Raw genomic sequence first — 16,751 nt, forward strand, 5'->3', positions numbered from 1 at the left:
CTTTGTCAGCATCAGTGGTGTCCTAGAAGACATACAACCAAATGTGAGGAGGGTCTCATCACAGAGGCTGGACAGATAGCTGAAAAGGAAATTATCATTTCAGGTTGAGAAGCTTCCAGCACTGAGGCCTTGAAGTAAAGCCCCAAGTCAGACTGTGTCACAGTGCCCTCTGCCCCAAAGATTTGCTACTGCAAGGGCAAAGGAGGGGGAGATCATGCTCTTCTTATCTTCCTTCTGCTGTTTTCTCTATGCCTATTGCTTATGCTTAGTGGTCTCACTCAGTGGCTTCTAGAAGTTCTAAGTTCTTAAACAGCAGCCAGGTTAGGCCAGACAAAGCAAGTATCACATTCCCAAGGAACACAGAGGTATTTAAGCTCTGATTACCCTTGCCAATCTTCTCCTGAGCTATTAAGCTCCTATACCTCTAAGGCTTGTCTAAAAGAACAGGGAAAGACTCAGAGAGTGTTGTCAAAGGCACAGCTGTTGCTGATTTTACTGACACAAAAATCATCATTTTCTAACCCTTTGCTTATGACCACAGACAGTCCAGTTCATAGTCTAATGCCCAAGACTTTTCCCAAGGATATACACAGGAAAGCTCTCTTAGATAACCAGAATCCCCAGAGCCACACTACTTTGACGTGAAGTGCCCCAAGTCTCTTGCTCTTCTGTCCCTCTTTCCAACAAAATCACTTCTATAACCACAACATGAGGGCTAATTCATTGAAAAAATCCCAGAGACCTGAGATATTCTCTACTTTTATATGTTTCCTATAGGCAACCTCAAGGTCAGAACAAGGTTAGAATTCTCAGCAGAATTACTGCTACTCCCTTGTGCCCCTGTAACTAAAACGCCCTACCTCCTTGATTGCGGCGTACCCAAAGGTCCCCTCGCACTCAGCCCTCTGGGGGGATAGTCTAAAGCTATGCTGTGGAGATCTGCAAAGGAATAACCTAGTCTTATGGGAAGAGGAATACCAAGAAGAAGGAATTAAGTATGTATTCCTATTCACCATTGGTAGATCTCTGGGAAAACCTAGTGCCCCAGACATTGGAAATACCAAGGGAGGAAAATGAGAAGATATGACCAGAATGACAGGCATCAGTCCACCTGCCTCATAGGCCCAGAGGGAGATTTTGAGGGAAAGGCCACAAGAGAGAATACAAACTACAGAAAAAGCAATCAAACCACCATTCATCATTCTCACCCCTCAAAAAAGTAAGTGACTTCGGAACCACTTGTCTGAGTTGGACAGGATGGGTCTAGAACCCTGCCTGGAGCACCGCCCTTCAGAATCCCCAGGGCCAGAGCATTATCAGCAGCTGTGATGTGAAATATTCATTTACCTATGTTCCTTTTCTAGGCAGTAGTGAAAGCTCAGAGCTTAGCGAAGAGCTGTCTTCAGGGCTGGAAAGGTGAGTGTGGGTTGAGCACCCTAAGCGCCCCTCAGTCTCCAGCAGCAGGGACCTTCTGCCTCCTTGGTCTGTCTTTAGGAATAGCATGGAACAAGGGATGTACATGCAATACACCTATGGACTGGCTCTCAGGGACTGAAAAATGGTGCAAAATGAAAACCAACAGCAGAACTTCAAAAACTCAGCCAAGTGCCTTTCTTTGTGACTGTATTCTCCCCAAGGGGTCAACACTTGGTACCAGAGATGAGGATTCCAGAGAAATGAAACAGTTTGGTACAGTGGAAAGAGACTAGGTTCTGAAGGCAAAGGGCTTTGGTTCATATCCTGACTGACATTTGCTTCCTATGCAACCTCCCTGCAAGCCAGGCTTCTAGGAAGTAAACATTGGGGGAAACAGAGGGAAAGATTTTCCAAGATTGCTCGAGGGAAGGGGAGAAGAAAACAAAAAACTCCATTTCTTTTGGATCAAGGTTTAGTTGGCATTCCCAGATCTGTTGACAGGAGCATAGCCCAGAGTATCTTGGATTACTCTAGAAGGAATTAAGCACCACTCCAAGGGAGTCTGAATCCAAAGACCCCCCGCCCTTATCTGGTGAGCCCAGTCCCATTTTGCCAACCTGACTCTTACTGTTTCTTCTCCTACCTAGGGCAAAAATGCATGGAACCCCCCAAGGAGAAGGAGCCTCCCAAGACAAGCACTGAAATTTTTGTAGCTTAGCTTAAACTCACAGCTAGTAACAAAGACAAGAGGAGGCTTCAGGAGGAGAATTTGGCCTAAGCTCTGGTTCCATTAATAACAGAAGGTTCTGCAAATGGAACTCTTTCCTAAGACCAGTATATTACTCTCTGGTGTACTTTGTTTCCTTCAGCTCAAAACAGAGGCAGAGTATTTATACTCATCAGGTCTGTGGATCCCAATTTCCTTTGCTCTCATCAGAATAAATAGCAATATCGTGTTCTGAAAGGGGCCCTGGCTTACATTTTTAGGAATAAACATGGGCATGTTGTATAATGGAAAGAATGTTGGCTCTAAAGTCAGAGGACCTCCATGGGCCTCAGTTTCTTCATCTGTAAATTGATGGGTTGGATTCATTGAACTTCAAGGTCCTTTTCTGCTCTACATCTATTCAATTATTAATTTTGGGGAAAAAATCAGAGCAAGGAAATCAAGATAGCTTAAAAGTCTGGACTCCCAGCAATACCAGGATCAGGTGAAGGAACTAAGAATGTTTCATATGGAGGAAAGAACACTTAATGGAGAGTTGGAAAACACACAAATTGTCTTTAAGTATTATGGAAGAATATCATATGGGGAAGTCTTTTTGTTCTCTCTGGCTAAGAAGACAAAACTGAGAACAATGGGTAGAAATTGAAGAGACAGGGTTTGGCTATCAAAAGAGTTGGCAAGCGAGATAAGCACAACTCTAACACCATTAGTACATGAGTAGCATTTTCCAGATGCTGGTGTGTGGCTTCAAATCATGAAGTGCCAATGAATCCAAATGAAAATCCAAAGGATAATGGGAAGACACATGGTGGGTGAAAACAGGCTATAGCACGTTACCAATGAAAACTTGCCCATGACAAGTGATATGTGTTTGTCCCAGACAACACAAGATGGCATAGTGAGGGAAGAGGTGAGGCTGGCTCACTGTAGCCTTAAAAGAATGCTGGCAAAGGTAGAGAGACCTCATGAGAATTAACTACCACTTTTCATTCTAAATCTTGAATCTGAGATTTTAATTCTTCTTTCCACCTCTCCCTTACCTCTTCTACACTTAATATTCTAGACCTCATTGTCTGGGCCCAATAAAACCCAGATTACTTTCTGGGATGTTGACTCACACCATTACCTCTTTCACCCAGTGTCCTCTTCTTTAAGACTCAGTTACTTTCCTGTTGATTCCCACTTGTAAGCATGGAATACACCAAAAGGATGTTATCAAAGATATGGATGACTAGAAAAGAAGTTGGGCCAATTATTAAACACAAATGAGAGAGAAAATATAGTCTCGATAGAGCATTGGTCCTTCTTCTGAGATATGAAGTGAACCAGAGGAATGCCTTCAGGGTGGAAGGTTGAGTTTCTATGAAAAATTACATAAAGACATATCCAGAATTATGCAGGATAAGAAATGTAACCTGGACTTACATCTATAAGGTAGACTCATGCCCAAATTCATTGTGATTCTGCACTTAGAAAGGCAGTTAGGAAATGATTCATGCTTATGCCCCCATTTAGAGGGCAAAATTCTCAAACAATGAACTAGAGGTTGAGCTCCCAGCCCTACCTTAGGAAAAGCACCTCTTTCGTATGTGGATCCCATTTTCCCCCATATGAGAAATAAAGGGACATCTAGCAACAAAAGGACAGGATTGACCATGAGTAAGGTTCACAGTTATGAGAAATAGCACAAAACCCAGCAAATTCTTTTAACAGAATAAATTTAAGAAACAGACGAATGGAGATAATGTTGGGATCAGGCTGGGCCCACCCAATGTTTCTCTCTCTGCCCTTTGCATAGCACTATGTACATGCTGCTTCCCCTTTTTGCCTTGATTTGGCCTCACACACCCATACATCAAATGACACTGAGAAGGTGGAAGCCATGTGCCATAGATCCCTCAAATCCTCCCTATCATTTCTCAAACCATCAGCAATTCTTTCCCTCAATCCTTCTAGGCTCAGAAATAGAATCTCCCCCTACTACTGACCAAAATTAATATACCAGCAACCTTCATCCATTCCCTCCCACCTCCTTTAAGATCTTAGTCCATCAGTTGTCCCCTCTTTCTCAATCATCTTAAACTTCTCCTTTGTCATTGATTCCTTCCCATATATCTACAATTGTGTTTCCATTGCCTAAATTCTAATAAAGCCTTCCTCTGATTCTTCTTGAAAAATCATCCCAAGTTTTGTTTTTTTTTTAATGGGAGATCCAACTACAAGCTAATGAGCTTGACTCTGATTCCTGGGAAATTTTTAGAATGTATCATTTAAAAAATGGTTAGTAACACCTAAAAAAAAGAAGTAATTATTACCAAAATCTGGCATGACTTTATCAAAAATGAATCAGGCTGGACTTATTTTGTACCCTTTTGTTTAAGAAGTTATAAAAATGATAGATCCCGGGAATGCTGTAAATATAGTCTACCTAGAATTTTGCAAGGCACTTGGAGAAAAGTATCCCATACTATTTTTGTGAGAAAGATGAGGAGATGTGAACTAAACAACAGTACAGTATACAGTTTCAGAAGTGATTGATAGACTAGATTCTTAGAAGGCTCAGGTTTTAATGATTTAATGTCAACTTGCTAGGTATACTCCAGGCAAGTGTACTAATGACCTGAGGATTGGTCCTGTGTATTAATAACTTGGATAAAATCAAAGATCAACTAATCAATATACATTTACTAAGCACATACTACTGTATTTCTGAGCACTGCAAAATGCCCAGGATTTGATTTTACCTCAGAGACTTTAAATTTTATTGGGGGAGAAAACATGTAGGTATATACTAGATATGTTTATATGTATAAACACATTTATTTAGATATATACACACATATATATTGATATAATAGATTCAAGATGATGAATAAGCATTCATAGTCAGTAGGACCATGTAGAAGGTAGTATTTGACCCTCTTAAGATTTTTGAGAGTTTTAAGAGGTAAGGGTGAGAAAGAAGAAAATTCTATAAATGGTGGATAGCCTAAACAGAAGACACAGAGAGGAGAAATATATAGATGGCATACTCATAAATTTTCAGATAACACACATCTGAATGGGATAGCTAGCAAATTAAATGACAGTCATGATTTCAACCATATTGACAGTCAAGAGTATTCAACTTAAAAAAAAGAAAAGGAAATAGATTAAATATCAAGTCTTACACTCACTTCAAAAAATCAGCTCGACAACACGTTTCTCTGATAAACATTTCATATCAAAGTATATAAGGAACCAATATAAAGTATAAGATTAAGAGCCATTCCCCAGTAGAGAAATAATCAAAGGATACAAAGAGAGAGTTTTCAAGTGAAATAATCCAACTATATGGGGCAGGGTGGAGTGGGACTCCAAATCTAGAGAAATGCATATTTAAGCATCTTTGAGATTCTATTTAATATTCTTCAGATTCACAAAGATAACAAAAGAGAAAAATTACAAATGATGTAGGGACTATAAGAAAAATAGAAACTAATGCACTATTATTAAAACTTTGAATTGATCTAATTAGTCTGGAAAGCAATTTGGAACCAAGGCCAAGAAGTTATTAAACTCTATATCTTATGATCTAGCTATACTAATACTAGGCTTATTCCATAAGAAAGTGGAAAAGAACCTATATGAATAAAAATATTTATAGCAGTTCTTTTCATTGTAGCACCACACCACAAGTTAGAAGGTGCTAACCTATGGGTGAATGGCTAAACATGGTATATGAATATAGTGGGATATTATTGTACTATAAGAAATCACAAAGTGGATGGCTTCAGAGGAAACTGTAAAGTTTTCTATGAACTAATACAGCATGAAGTGAATAAAACTAGGAGAACTATTTATACCATGACAATATTATGGAGAAAAATGACTTTGAAAGACTTTAAAACTCTCATCACTACTATGATAAACAATGAGTACAAAAAAATGAAAATAAAACCCACCTACTTCCTGCTTAGGGATGATGGACTTAAATGAAAATGTTACATGCATTTTTGGATATGTTCATCTATTTTGACTACTCATGTTTATTGTGAATGAAGGTTTTATTTTTCAGGGTTTTAAAATGTATTTATTTAGAGAGCAGTGGAAGAGGGATAATAAATGATTAAAACATTTTTTAAATAAACCCTACAAGTGCAGGATGGGGAGACATAGTTACATAGAAGTTTGTCTGAAAAAGGCCAGGCAATTTTAAAAGTCTACAGATCCAACATGAGTCATCAGTGTGATGTGGCAGCTAAAAAAGCTAATTGAGAGGTAGAGCATCTAGTCATAAGGACGTGATATTCCCTCTTTATTCCGCTCTGAACACACTCTCTGAAGTACCATGCTCAGTTCTGGACAGCACAGTTTAAAAGGGACATTGACAAGCTAGAGAAGATATTCTGGGGAAGGACCACTAAAAAGGTGAGGATCCTTAGCTCCGTGTCATACAAAGATCAGTTAAGGAACTAAGGATGTTTAACCTGGAGAAGAGAACACTGGGGGGAGGCATGGTAGGAAGCAGTAGGAGTGGAACATAGTAAGTATATTTAGTATTTGAAGGACTGTCATGTAGAAGAGAAATTAGACTTATTCTATGTGGTCCCAGAGGTCACAGCCCAGAGCAATGGGGGAATTTAACCAAGAGGCAAATATGTTTGATCTGAAGGAAAACTGCCCTCATCATTAGAGCTGTCTTCAAAGGAAATGATCCACCTTGGGAGTTGACAGTGAGTTTCCCCTCACGGGAGGTCTTTCAGCAGAGCCTCAAAGAACACTCTCTGGGTAGGTTGTTTGCTTGGTTTTATGTGCATATATCTCTGTTTACAAGTACACAAGAAAGTAAATTCAAGACACCATTAAGAAATAGGAAGAGTGGTGTTGTCAGCCATGCCACCTGAGCATGCCTCTCCTGTATCCAAGATGCTGGGCAGTTCTTAGTGGGTATTTCTTTGGCATATGGGTGAACTAGATGGTTTTGGGGTCCCTTCCCACTCTAAATTATTAGATTATGTGATTCTCCCCATCCGTCTAAACATTCCATCTCTTTCCTCCATTGCTAAACTTCGGGGAGGACAGAGTGGGTATCTCTAACGATGTCTTTACTTCCCCACTGCCTGCTTCCCCTCAATCCCTTGCAGTCCAGCTTTAGCTATTATTCAGACTGCTCTCCCAAACAACTTCCGAATGTAATGGCCATTTTTAAGTTCTTATACTCTTAAGTGAGACAATGGATAGAGCACTAGACTTGGAGTCAGGAAGACTTGAATTCAATTTCAGCTTCAGACACATACTGACTTTGTGACCCTGGATAAGTTATTTAACTTCTCTCAGCCTCAGCTGTAAAATGGTGAAAATAATAACACCTACTTCATAGAGTTGTGAGAATCAAATGAGATAATTGTGAAGCACTTTGAAAACCTCATTATGCTACATAATGAGGCAACTAGGTAGTTCAGTGGACAGAGAGCCAGGCCTGGAGATTCAAGGTTCTGAGTTCAAATGTGACATCAGATACTTTTAGTTGTGTGATTCTGGGCAAGTAACTAAACCCCTATGGCCTAGCCCTTACTGCTCTTTTGCCTTGTAACCAACATACAGTATTGATTATAAGATGGAAAGTAAGGATATTTTTAAATGCTATATAAATATTAGCTATTGACCTCTCTGTAGCTTTTATACTATTGGTCACCCCCATTCTGCCATATATGTTTTTGTCTTTGCTCTTGGACTCAAGAGACTTCATATTCTCCTGGTTCTCCTACATGACTGATCCTTTCCCTGTTTCATTGCCTTCTCAAGCTCTTCCTAAAGCCTTATAATGGGCATTATTTAACTGTTTGCCCTTAATCTCTGATTGCCCTCTCAATCAGCAATCTCATTCAGTCCTATGGCTTCAACTACAACTTCTATGGAAATGATTCTCAAATCTGTATTTCCAATTCTGCAAACAAGACAGCTCCACTAAGGTGTGCCTCCACCCACCATAAAGCCAACATATCAAAAAATCCAAGCTCTTTATCTTCTCTACAAAATCTGCTCATTCTTCCATCTTCAATGTTTCTGTCCATTGTGCCTTCATTCAGCCCATGACCAGTCCTTACCTTTCTAACCTTGAGATTATCCTTGAATCATCTCCTCACCTCTCATATCCAACCTAGGTCTGTTGAAACATCTCTGAAACATCAATCCAGCCCTTCTTCTCTCTTCCCACTGCAAATACCCCAGATTCTACCTTTTCTAGATTATGCCATAACCGTATTTCAGGCCTTTCTGCCTTGACTCTCTCTCACTTCTAATCTAGCCTTGATGCTAGAAGAATAATCTTTCCCCTATATAGATATGGTCATGTCCTTTCTCTTCTGTTCAATTGTTCCAGTCACATGTGACTCTTCATGACCCCATTTGGAGTTTTCTTAGCAAAGATTCTAGTGTAGTTTGCCATTTCCCTCTACCATTTATTTTACAGAAGAGGAAACTGAGGCAAACAGGATTAAGTGACATGCCCAGGGTCACACAGCTAGTAAGTGGCTGAGGCTAAATCTGAGCACAGGAAGATGCGTCTTCCTAACACCAGGTCTGGTACTTTATCCATTGTTCCACCTAGGGACTCTTTATCACGCACCAAGTAAATTGAAAAGCCCTCTAACTGGTATTTGAGTTTCTTCATAATCCAGCGTCATCCTTCCTTTTCAATCCCATCTCAAAGTGGACTCCAGCCAACCTGAACTACTCTTTATCTTTCCCTCTCCTTTGGTCTCTCCCTCCCCATGACATTAATTCAAGCTTCCTCCCCTATACATTTTCTTAAGCTGTTCCTTATGTCTGGAATGCCTTCCACTGAACTATGAATTCCTCTCCATCCCAAAACAAATGTCATATCTTCTAGGAGATTTTCCCTGATTTATAGCCTCCTGCTTCACCCTTCTCTTCCCCTTAACATAACACTTCGGTCTTTGTTTTATAATTCTCTAATGTACTTGATTTGTCATCCATTTGATATATAACCGGGATCTGTATTGGTGTCTGATCCCCCTACTTGACTGAGGGCCCCTTCAGGTCAGAAACAGTTATCTCAAATTTATTTCCCTTACATAGGACACTGTGTTCTGTACCACATGCAGGAGATGGTCATTATTTGTTTTGTTTATTTATTGGGGGGGGGGCAGTAAAAGAGGAGAAAAAAGGTCCAGGAAGAGGGAAGGAAAATGGAGGGAGAGAAGAGATGAGAAAGGAAGGAAAGTGAAAGAAAGGGGAGGGGGAAAAGTAAAACAGGGAAGAAGGGAAGAGAATTCCCTTAAAGGAAGACATTTTATCCAGGATCAGCATAGTGCAGTAGAAAGACATCTAGACTTGGAGTCCTGAGTCAGTTCAAATCTGGTAAAAGAAAAAATGACCAGCTGTGTGACATTGGATAAGTCACAATCTCTCTGAGCCTCTGGCTCTAAATATGTGCCCAATGTACTGCCTACCTGGCAGGATTATTTTGAAGATCAGTAAAAAGAACCTGAAGCTAGATCCAGGTTAGGTTTCAGGTCCTGGCTCTTTGACTTACTAGGTATGTAACCAAGAGCAAGTCAGTTTCCCTCTTGGAGTCTCAGTTTCCTTATATGAAAAATGAGGATGATGATGCTTGCACTCCCTATTTCATTGGGTTATTATAAGGAAAGTCTATTTAAAATTATATGCCATAGAAATGTGAATATTATCTGTTTTCCCTGATATAAGCTACTAGGACTCCCACAGGTAAACTTGGGCAAATTACTTCTGATTTTCTCATTTGATGTAGAAGTGCTGATGGCTGAGAGAAATTGAAAGGTTTCCATGATAAACAATAAGAGATACAGTTATATGAGGGAAATTATTATATGTAAAATGATGGAAGGAACTCTTTGTGTTAGCCCTGTGGACAAGATGCAGCATCCTCCTCTGTAAAAATGGCGGAGGTGATCAACTGTGCTTTCTTCCAGCTCTGATGTTCTATGAAGTTTAAAGTGATAGAATTAATCATATCCCAGATTGAGATCTAGAAATATCCCCAAATGGTCAAGCAGTTTATTGACCCCAATATACGGGCCTGCTGGTCCAATGTCTCTGCAATAATGGACAGGGTGCTGGTTTTCAAGTCAAGAGAGACTATGCTTGAATCAGGCTTCTAACACTTCCAACTAGTGACAGGTGTACAGGAGTCATCTCATACTGGCTTCTAAGAATGAACTGTTAAATTTTCTGTCTGAAGATTTGCACCTCAGAAATCAGCAATACTATAAATCAGGACTTGGTTTAAGAAAGTGATGGAGAAAAGATTCATACTGCAAATTAAGCTATACTTCAATCCAATAAACATTCATTAAAAACCTACTATGTGCTAGGCACTGTGCTAAGCATTGGGAATACAAATACAAAAGATAGCCCTCGCCCTCCTAAAACTCACAATCTAAAGGTTGTCTTTTGTACATTTTTGCCTGTAGAACTGGTTATTAAATATTTACCAGAACACTTCTGTGTGACCCTGCACAATCACCTTAGCCTCTCTGAGCCTCAGTTTCTTCAGTCTGTAAAAGGAGAACAATATCTGTTGTGTGTGCCTCACAAGGCCATTAGGATGAAATGAAATAATAAATAAAAATTTGGAAACTTTAACTTTGCAAACCTTAAATCCCTACATGAATGTCAGCTATTATTATTAACTCTAATTCAAGTAATATCTATGGATAAATTTTAAAATTTATATTTTAAATGAAATTACTTCAAAGAAGAGATATGAGAAAGTACCTCCCTCTCTTCTATGTAGTGGGGAACTGTAGATATGGAACACCAAATACAACTGGTTTAGGATTTGGTTGGTATTTTTGGTTAGTTTTACTTAACTATTTTTTCCCCTTCTTTTCTTGTAAAGGATGGTTATCTAAATGAGGGAGTGGGGAAAGATTAGAAAAGGTAATGTGAAGACAAAAGTTATAAATAAAAAGTGAGAATAAATAAACTTACTGCTTCTCGAGCCTTAAGTGGGAAACCAGCTTCCCCAGGTATATTGGTTATTTAGCAAAGCTCCCAAGTGACAAAGGGGGAGTGCCAGTGACTTTCTGATGGACTCAGTACAGGGTCTTTCCTCCTGATGTAAATACCTGGAATCTTTTTAGTATGATATTGAATCAAAATCCATTTCCATTTGTCAACAGGGGTCGACTCTATGCTACCTTGGGACCCAATTGGAGGGTTCCAGTTCGGAACTCTCCCAGGACCCGGAGCTGTGTCTACAGGTAAAAGATTCAGGGGATGGGAGAGTCTCCATCTGGCCATTTATTTTCCCAGTACCTTATGGGTTAGTCACTTTCTTGAGGGCTCCCTTGATCTTGTAGTTATGATGAACACTAGTGCTAGTCTGTGTGCCTGAAAGTTATCTATAGTGCAGGAGAAACAATGAGTGTCACATGGCTCCTCAGGTCCAAGGTCTGTTTGCTTAAATCCCAGTGCCACAAGTCCTCTTTGGTCAGCCCCTGGAGCAGAGCCCCAGGAACTCAACTGTCCATCATCTTAGTGAGAGATGCAGATGAGAGTTTTATGGTAAAAAGAGCTCTAGATTTGGAATCTGAACACCTGGGTCAGGATCCTGACTACTGTCTGAGTGATAGTGGACGAAGCAATGAACTTCTTTGGCCTTAGTTTCCTCTTCTGTAAAATAAAGGAGTTTGACTAGATGATCTCAAAGATTCCCTGTACCTCTAAAGTCCTATGATACAATAGACCTAAGTGGTGGGTGGAAAATGATATAAGATTGCAAGGCTGGCAGGATGGTCCCTGAAAACAAACGAGGTCCTTTATGGGGAAAACATTGCTGACCAGTCCTGGATGTCTGCAATAGGCCCTTCCTCTCTTTGTTCTAATTTTCCTTCTGTTTTTTTACTTATGCATAGCCTCAAGCTCTGGGCTTTCCATGTGAACTGAGCCTCTGTTCTTTCCAAGCTGGTTCACTAAGAAGGATCCAATAGCAGCCAGTCCAGAAAGTTCCCAAAGCAGACTAGAGATCTGCCCTGACTCTTGGGATGGGGGAAATATAAAAGTCTGCAGGAAGAGGAAGGTCTGAGAGAAACTCAAGAAGCCACATTCTCACCATCCCTGTGGTCACACCACTGACCTAGGGCACTGTGAGCTGCAGAGAGCATGGCCAGGAAATTCTAATAAGACAGTTCATTGCTTAGAGCTGGAAATCTCATGAAGACTAGCCAAAGACCACCTTCTAGAAGTTTCTGCTCCATTGCTTTGGAGTTACAAAGAACCCGAAGAAGTTCCTGCATGGGTTGAAGTGTTCCATGAACAAATAGCACCTACTCCCAGGGTCATCATGAGAATTCAGTGAGATAAAATATATGAAGTGCTCTGTAAAACCTTAAAGCACTCCATAAATGCTAGCTATTATTTTTGTTATTTATCTTAACCAAGCCTCATTGTTGGGCGCCACTCGCTACAAAGGCACAACCGGAATTATGTAAATACTTAAGGCATTCATATTGTAGAAGTGAGTAAAGGTTAGTGGCTCCCCCTATCTACCAGACCAGGAGGACTCCTGGGAGATGTCCAGAGGTTCCTATAAGGCTGGATGGTCTCTCATCCTCTCTGGGAAGAAATCTTGATGATTATTTCCTCTCACCAGTCCCACAGGGCCATGCAGCTGTGCACTGGGGAACTCATCAGGGGTCATTACCATGGAGGGACCTTTGAGAAGGAAAACGCTACTCAAGGAAGGACGAAAGCCTGCGGTAAGTACAGACCTAATATAAGAACAAATGTCTGCACTAAAATACCAAGTACTTCTAACTCTCACAGCCTCAGGCTCATATTCCCACACCTGTTTACCTCAGTTTCCACATCTGTAAAATGAGCTAGAGAAGAGAACAATGAACAATTCCAGTATCCTTGCCAAGAAAACCCTAAATGGGGGCCTCAGAGAGTTGAAAATGACAGAATAATGACAACACAAGGTAGATTGGTGGGTATCTGGTCTCTTACAAGTTCTTTGAAAGCAGGTATTATTTCATTTTTTTTACCACACCAAGTACCTTGTGTGGTAGGTGCATAATAAATGTTTGTTTAACCAATTTGACAATAGCATTCCTAAAGAGGATCATTTCCAGGCATGTAGTAAATTATCTCAACACCATATGCCTCCTTTGCTTTCAGAAGGACAGTAGCAACTGGCCACGTAGGACAGTAGAAGAAAAAAAATCCCTTTTAAACTCAGTCCTAATTCTAGACTGAGCTTATATGTGGTGGTCTAGAAGGATCACCAACATGAGGGTCCTGTATCCCAGGCACATGTAGAAGATGAATCATGAAGGGGTCATAAAGGATAGCTAGGTGGCTCAATAGATAAAGAACCAAGCATAGAGAGGTCATGGGTTCAAATCTGTACTCATATACTTTCTAGTTGTGTGACCCTGGGCAAGTCACTTAATCCCAAGTGCCTAGCCCTTACCATTCTTCTGCCTTGGAGCCTATACTTAGCATTGATTCTAAGGTAGAAAGTAAGAGGGAGAGAGAGAGAGAAAGAGAGAGGAGAGACAGACAGACAGACAGACAGACAGAGAGAGAGAGAGAGAGAGAGAGAGAGAGAGAGAGAGAGAGAAGAAGAGAGAAAGAAAAAGAAAAGAAAGAGAGAAAAGAAGGAAGGAAGAGAGGAAGAAAAAAAGTCAGACAATTTTTCTGTGCTTCATACCTAGGACTTTAGGCAATTTGCTCATTGTAAAAGACTTCCCAGAGGCACATGGCATAGAGAAACACAAACACAGACTCACAAGGAAGCCACCCTTAGGCCTACATTTATTCTTCTCTGGGGTAAACTTCAGCTTGAAGTTCTGCTTGATTTCTGAGAGCCAAGACTTTTAGCCTGGGACTGTCAGCCTTCTGTACGTAAATTGCTATAGCTCTTTTTCAATTAATTCAATTTTACTTTTCCCCCCACTTAATTACTAGTATTGCAATAGTCATATTTGTTACCATTATTCTTTGCAGCTGTTCTTTATTTTAGCTCTATCCTGGGGTAACTAAGCTTTTGTGGGCTATACTGGAAACCTAACCACTATTTGTTTCTTTTTCCCTCAATTTTGTTTTTAAACTTAATATAACAAAGAAACCAATATGAAACAATATTCACAGCTATTTAGAACTTTTTAAAAATGTTAACAAAAACAACTTTTCCAGTATTCCCTTCTCTGTCCCCTTTCCTCTCTTATGTATATTCCCCCCTCATATTCACAATGCAGGTGTACATACATGCACATATTCTATTTAGTGATGAGAAAGACAAATTTAAATAAAGGAAGCCATCAGAGTTAGGAAGTAGTCATTTCTTTGGGGATGTTGAGGTTCTAATTAGGAAGAAAAGGCCACATTTCAACTGCTCGGTTTGGCACATATATCCTCTATTGGAATAATAGAATGTTCCAGTAAAAAATACTTAATGGCAGTACTTTGAAGAAACATGGGAAGACATATGAACTGAGACAGTGAAATGAATAGAACCAGGAAAGTAACATAGCTACTGACTAAAAACAATATAATGGAAACAATATAAATATAAAAAGGACATGACTTCCTTCTTCCCAGAGGTGAGATTATGAATGTGTAATTGCATCTTGTCAGACTAAGTTATTGTGTTGCTGAACCATTTTGGTTCTCTCTCTCTCTCTCTCCCTCTCTCTCTCTCTCTCTCTCTCTCTCTCTCTCTCTCTCTATATATATATATATATATATATATATATATATATGTATATATATATATATATATATAATATGTTCTTTCTTTGTTACTCAAAATGGCTCACTGGAGAGGGGAGGGAATAGTCAGAAATTAAAATTATATAAAATAAAATATATTAATAATTTCTAAAGTAAAGCCTCTAGGTTAAAACAAAATAAAAAATACAAGCAAGCCTAGAATCCTAGAGCTGAAAGGGTTCTCATTGGCCACATGATCAAACCAACCACTTAGTTAAACTCTCTATCATCCATCCACTCCATCTCTCATCTTGAGGACTTACAGAATTAGCTACTGATTAAAGTAGACTGTTTCATTTTGAGTGATCTCTGATTACCAGGACAGTTCCTGAATAGAAATACAATCTACATCCCTACAGCTTCCAGTATTTCTCTTTCTTTTCCTCTCGAGTAGTAACTAATATTTGAATAATGTTTAACTCAGAGTCCTGAAAGAATTTATAAGTATAATTATCCCTATAACTTTTTTTAGTTTTTAGAAAATGAGTAAAGTTTCACACGACTGAAAAGTTCTGATTTTCAAAAAGAGAAAGTAGAGTTGTCATTACTTACCAAAGGAGAGTTTGTCAGTATTCTAAAAAGGGAAGTAGTGATCACTGTGAGTCATTGTATGTCCACAAAAAATAGGTTGTGTTGGATTAGCTTTGTTTCCTTTTCTGATAAAATGATTAGACTAGTATATTAGTGAAAAGTTGCAGGAATAGCATACCTGGATTTCATCAAATCACTGTGCAAAGCCTTTCATTATAACCTTGTGGGCACAATAGAGAAATGTGAGATGGATGATAGTACAATTAGATGGATTAGTGGTTGATTAAATAACCAGAGACAAAGTGATCATAGGTGGTTTGATGTAAACCCTGGGAGAAGTCTCTAATAGCATATTGTAGGATTGTGTCTTTGACTGTTCTTGTCAATATTCAATGACGTAAAAGATAAGACAATAAAGGGCTTGCTTATCCAATCTGCTGATTGAAGGGGGGGGGGGTGAACTAATACATTAGTTAATATAATCAGTTTCCTAGAAGATCTTGATATACTAGAAATGTAGACTAAATCTAACATGAAATTTTATAGGAATAAAAATAAATCTCCACTTCCTTCAACTGATCTCAAAACAATCTCATCTAGTGTTGCAGTGGAAGGCAAACTGAATTTTGAGTCAGAGCAGTCAAGTTCAAATCCTGGTTCTACTACTTAATAAGTTTTATGTCTTTAGGCAAGTATGTAACTCAAGGGTTTTCTCCATATATACAATGAAAATAGTTTAGCAACACTAACTTAGTCTGACAAGATGCAATTACACATTCGTAATCTCTCACCTCTGGGAAGAAGGAAGTCATGTCATGTTGTTCGTGTCCTTTTATATTTATATTGTTTCCATTATATTGTTTTCAGTTTGAAGATGATCTCCAAAATGGATTTTGGTTCAATAAGAGGAAATACTCCTCAATAATTAAAGTTGTCCAGAAATGGAAAGAGATCTTCAAGGTGGATGTCCACTTATCAGAGATGTTGTAAATTCTTACAAGAGCCTGTATGAGATTGGATGACCCCTTCCATTTATGAGATTCAATGATCCTATGAGCTAACAATCAAATCAGGGAGAAGGATAAATTCATAAATAACTACATACAAAAGAGATTGGGGTCAGAGTAAATGAGACTCCTTTGGCAGAGACTAGGAGAAACCTGAGGATGGAAAAATGACCTTCAGCTGTGGAGTCAGGAAGACTATCTAAAGGAAGTAGCCCTGGGGAGTCCTGGATACAATAAGGATTGGCAAAAAAAAAAATGCCTACCTGCACACTCCATAAGATCTTGAGGTTGTGCAATGTAATTTTCAA

General features: G+C 39.3%; 1 protein-coding gene across 3 annotated transcripts in view; it reads left to right on the plus strand.

The window, feature by feature from the left end:
• Window positions 1–16,751, plus strand: part of RALGPS1 (Ral GEF with PH domain and SH3 binding motif 1) — a 662,857-nt gene that overhangs the window by 616,894 nt on the left and 29,212 nt on the right. For 2 of the 3 annotated variants that reach the window (XM_056812171.1, XM_007474667.3), the window contains 3 exons: window positions 1,365–1,416; window positions 11,311–11,391; window positions 12,783–12,888. In XM_056812171.1, the coding sequence (XP_056668149.1) occupies window positions 1,365–1,416; window positions 11,311–11,391; window positions 12,783–12,888 (239 nt within the window). The remainder of the gene's footprint in view (window positions 1–1,364; window positions 1,417–11,310; window positions 11,392–12,782; window positions 12,889–16,751) is intronic. The other variant, XM_056812172.1, reaches the window with a different exon arrangement.

This window comes from Monodelphis domestica, chromosome 1 (genome assembly GCF_027887165.1).
Source record: "Monodelphis domestica isolate mMonDom1 chromosome 1, mMonDom1.pri, whole genome shotgun sequence".
NCBI classification, from domain to species: Eukaryota; Metazoa; Chordata; class Mammalia; order Didelphimorphia; family Didelphidae; genus Monodelphis; species Monodelphis domestica.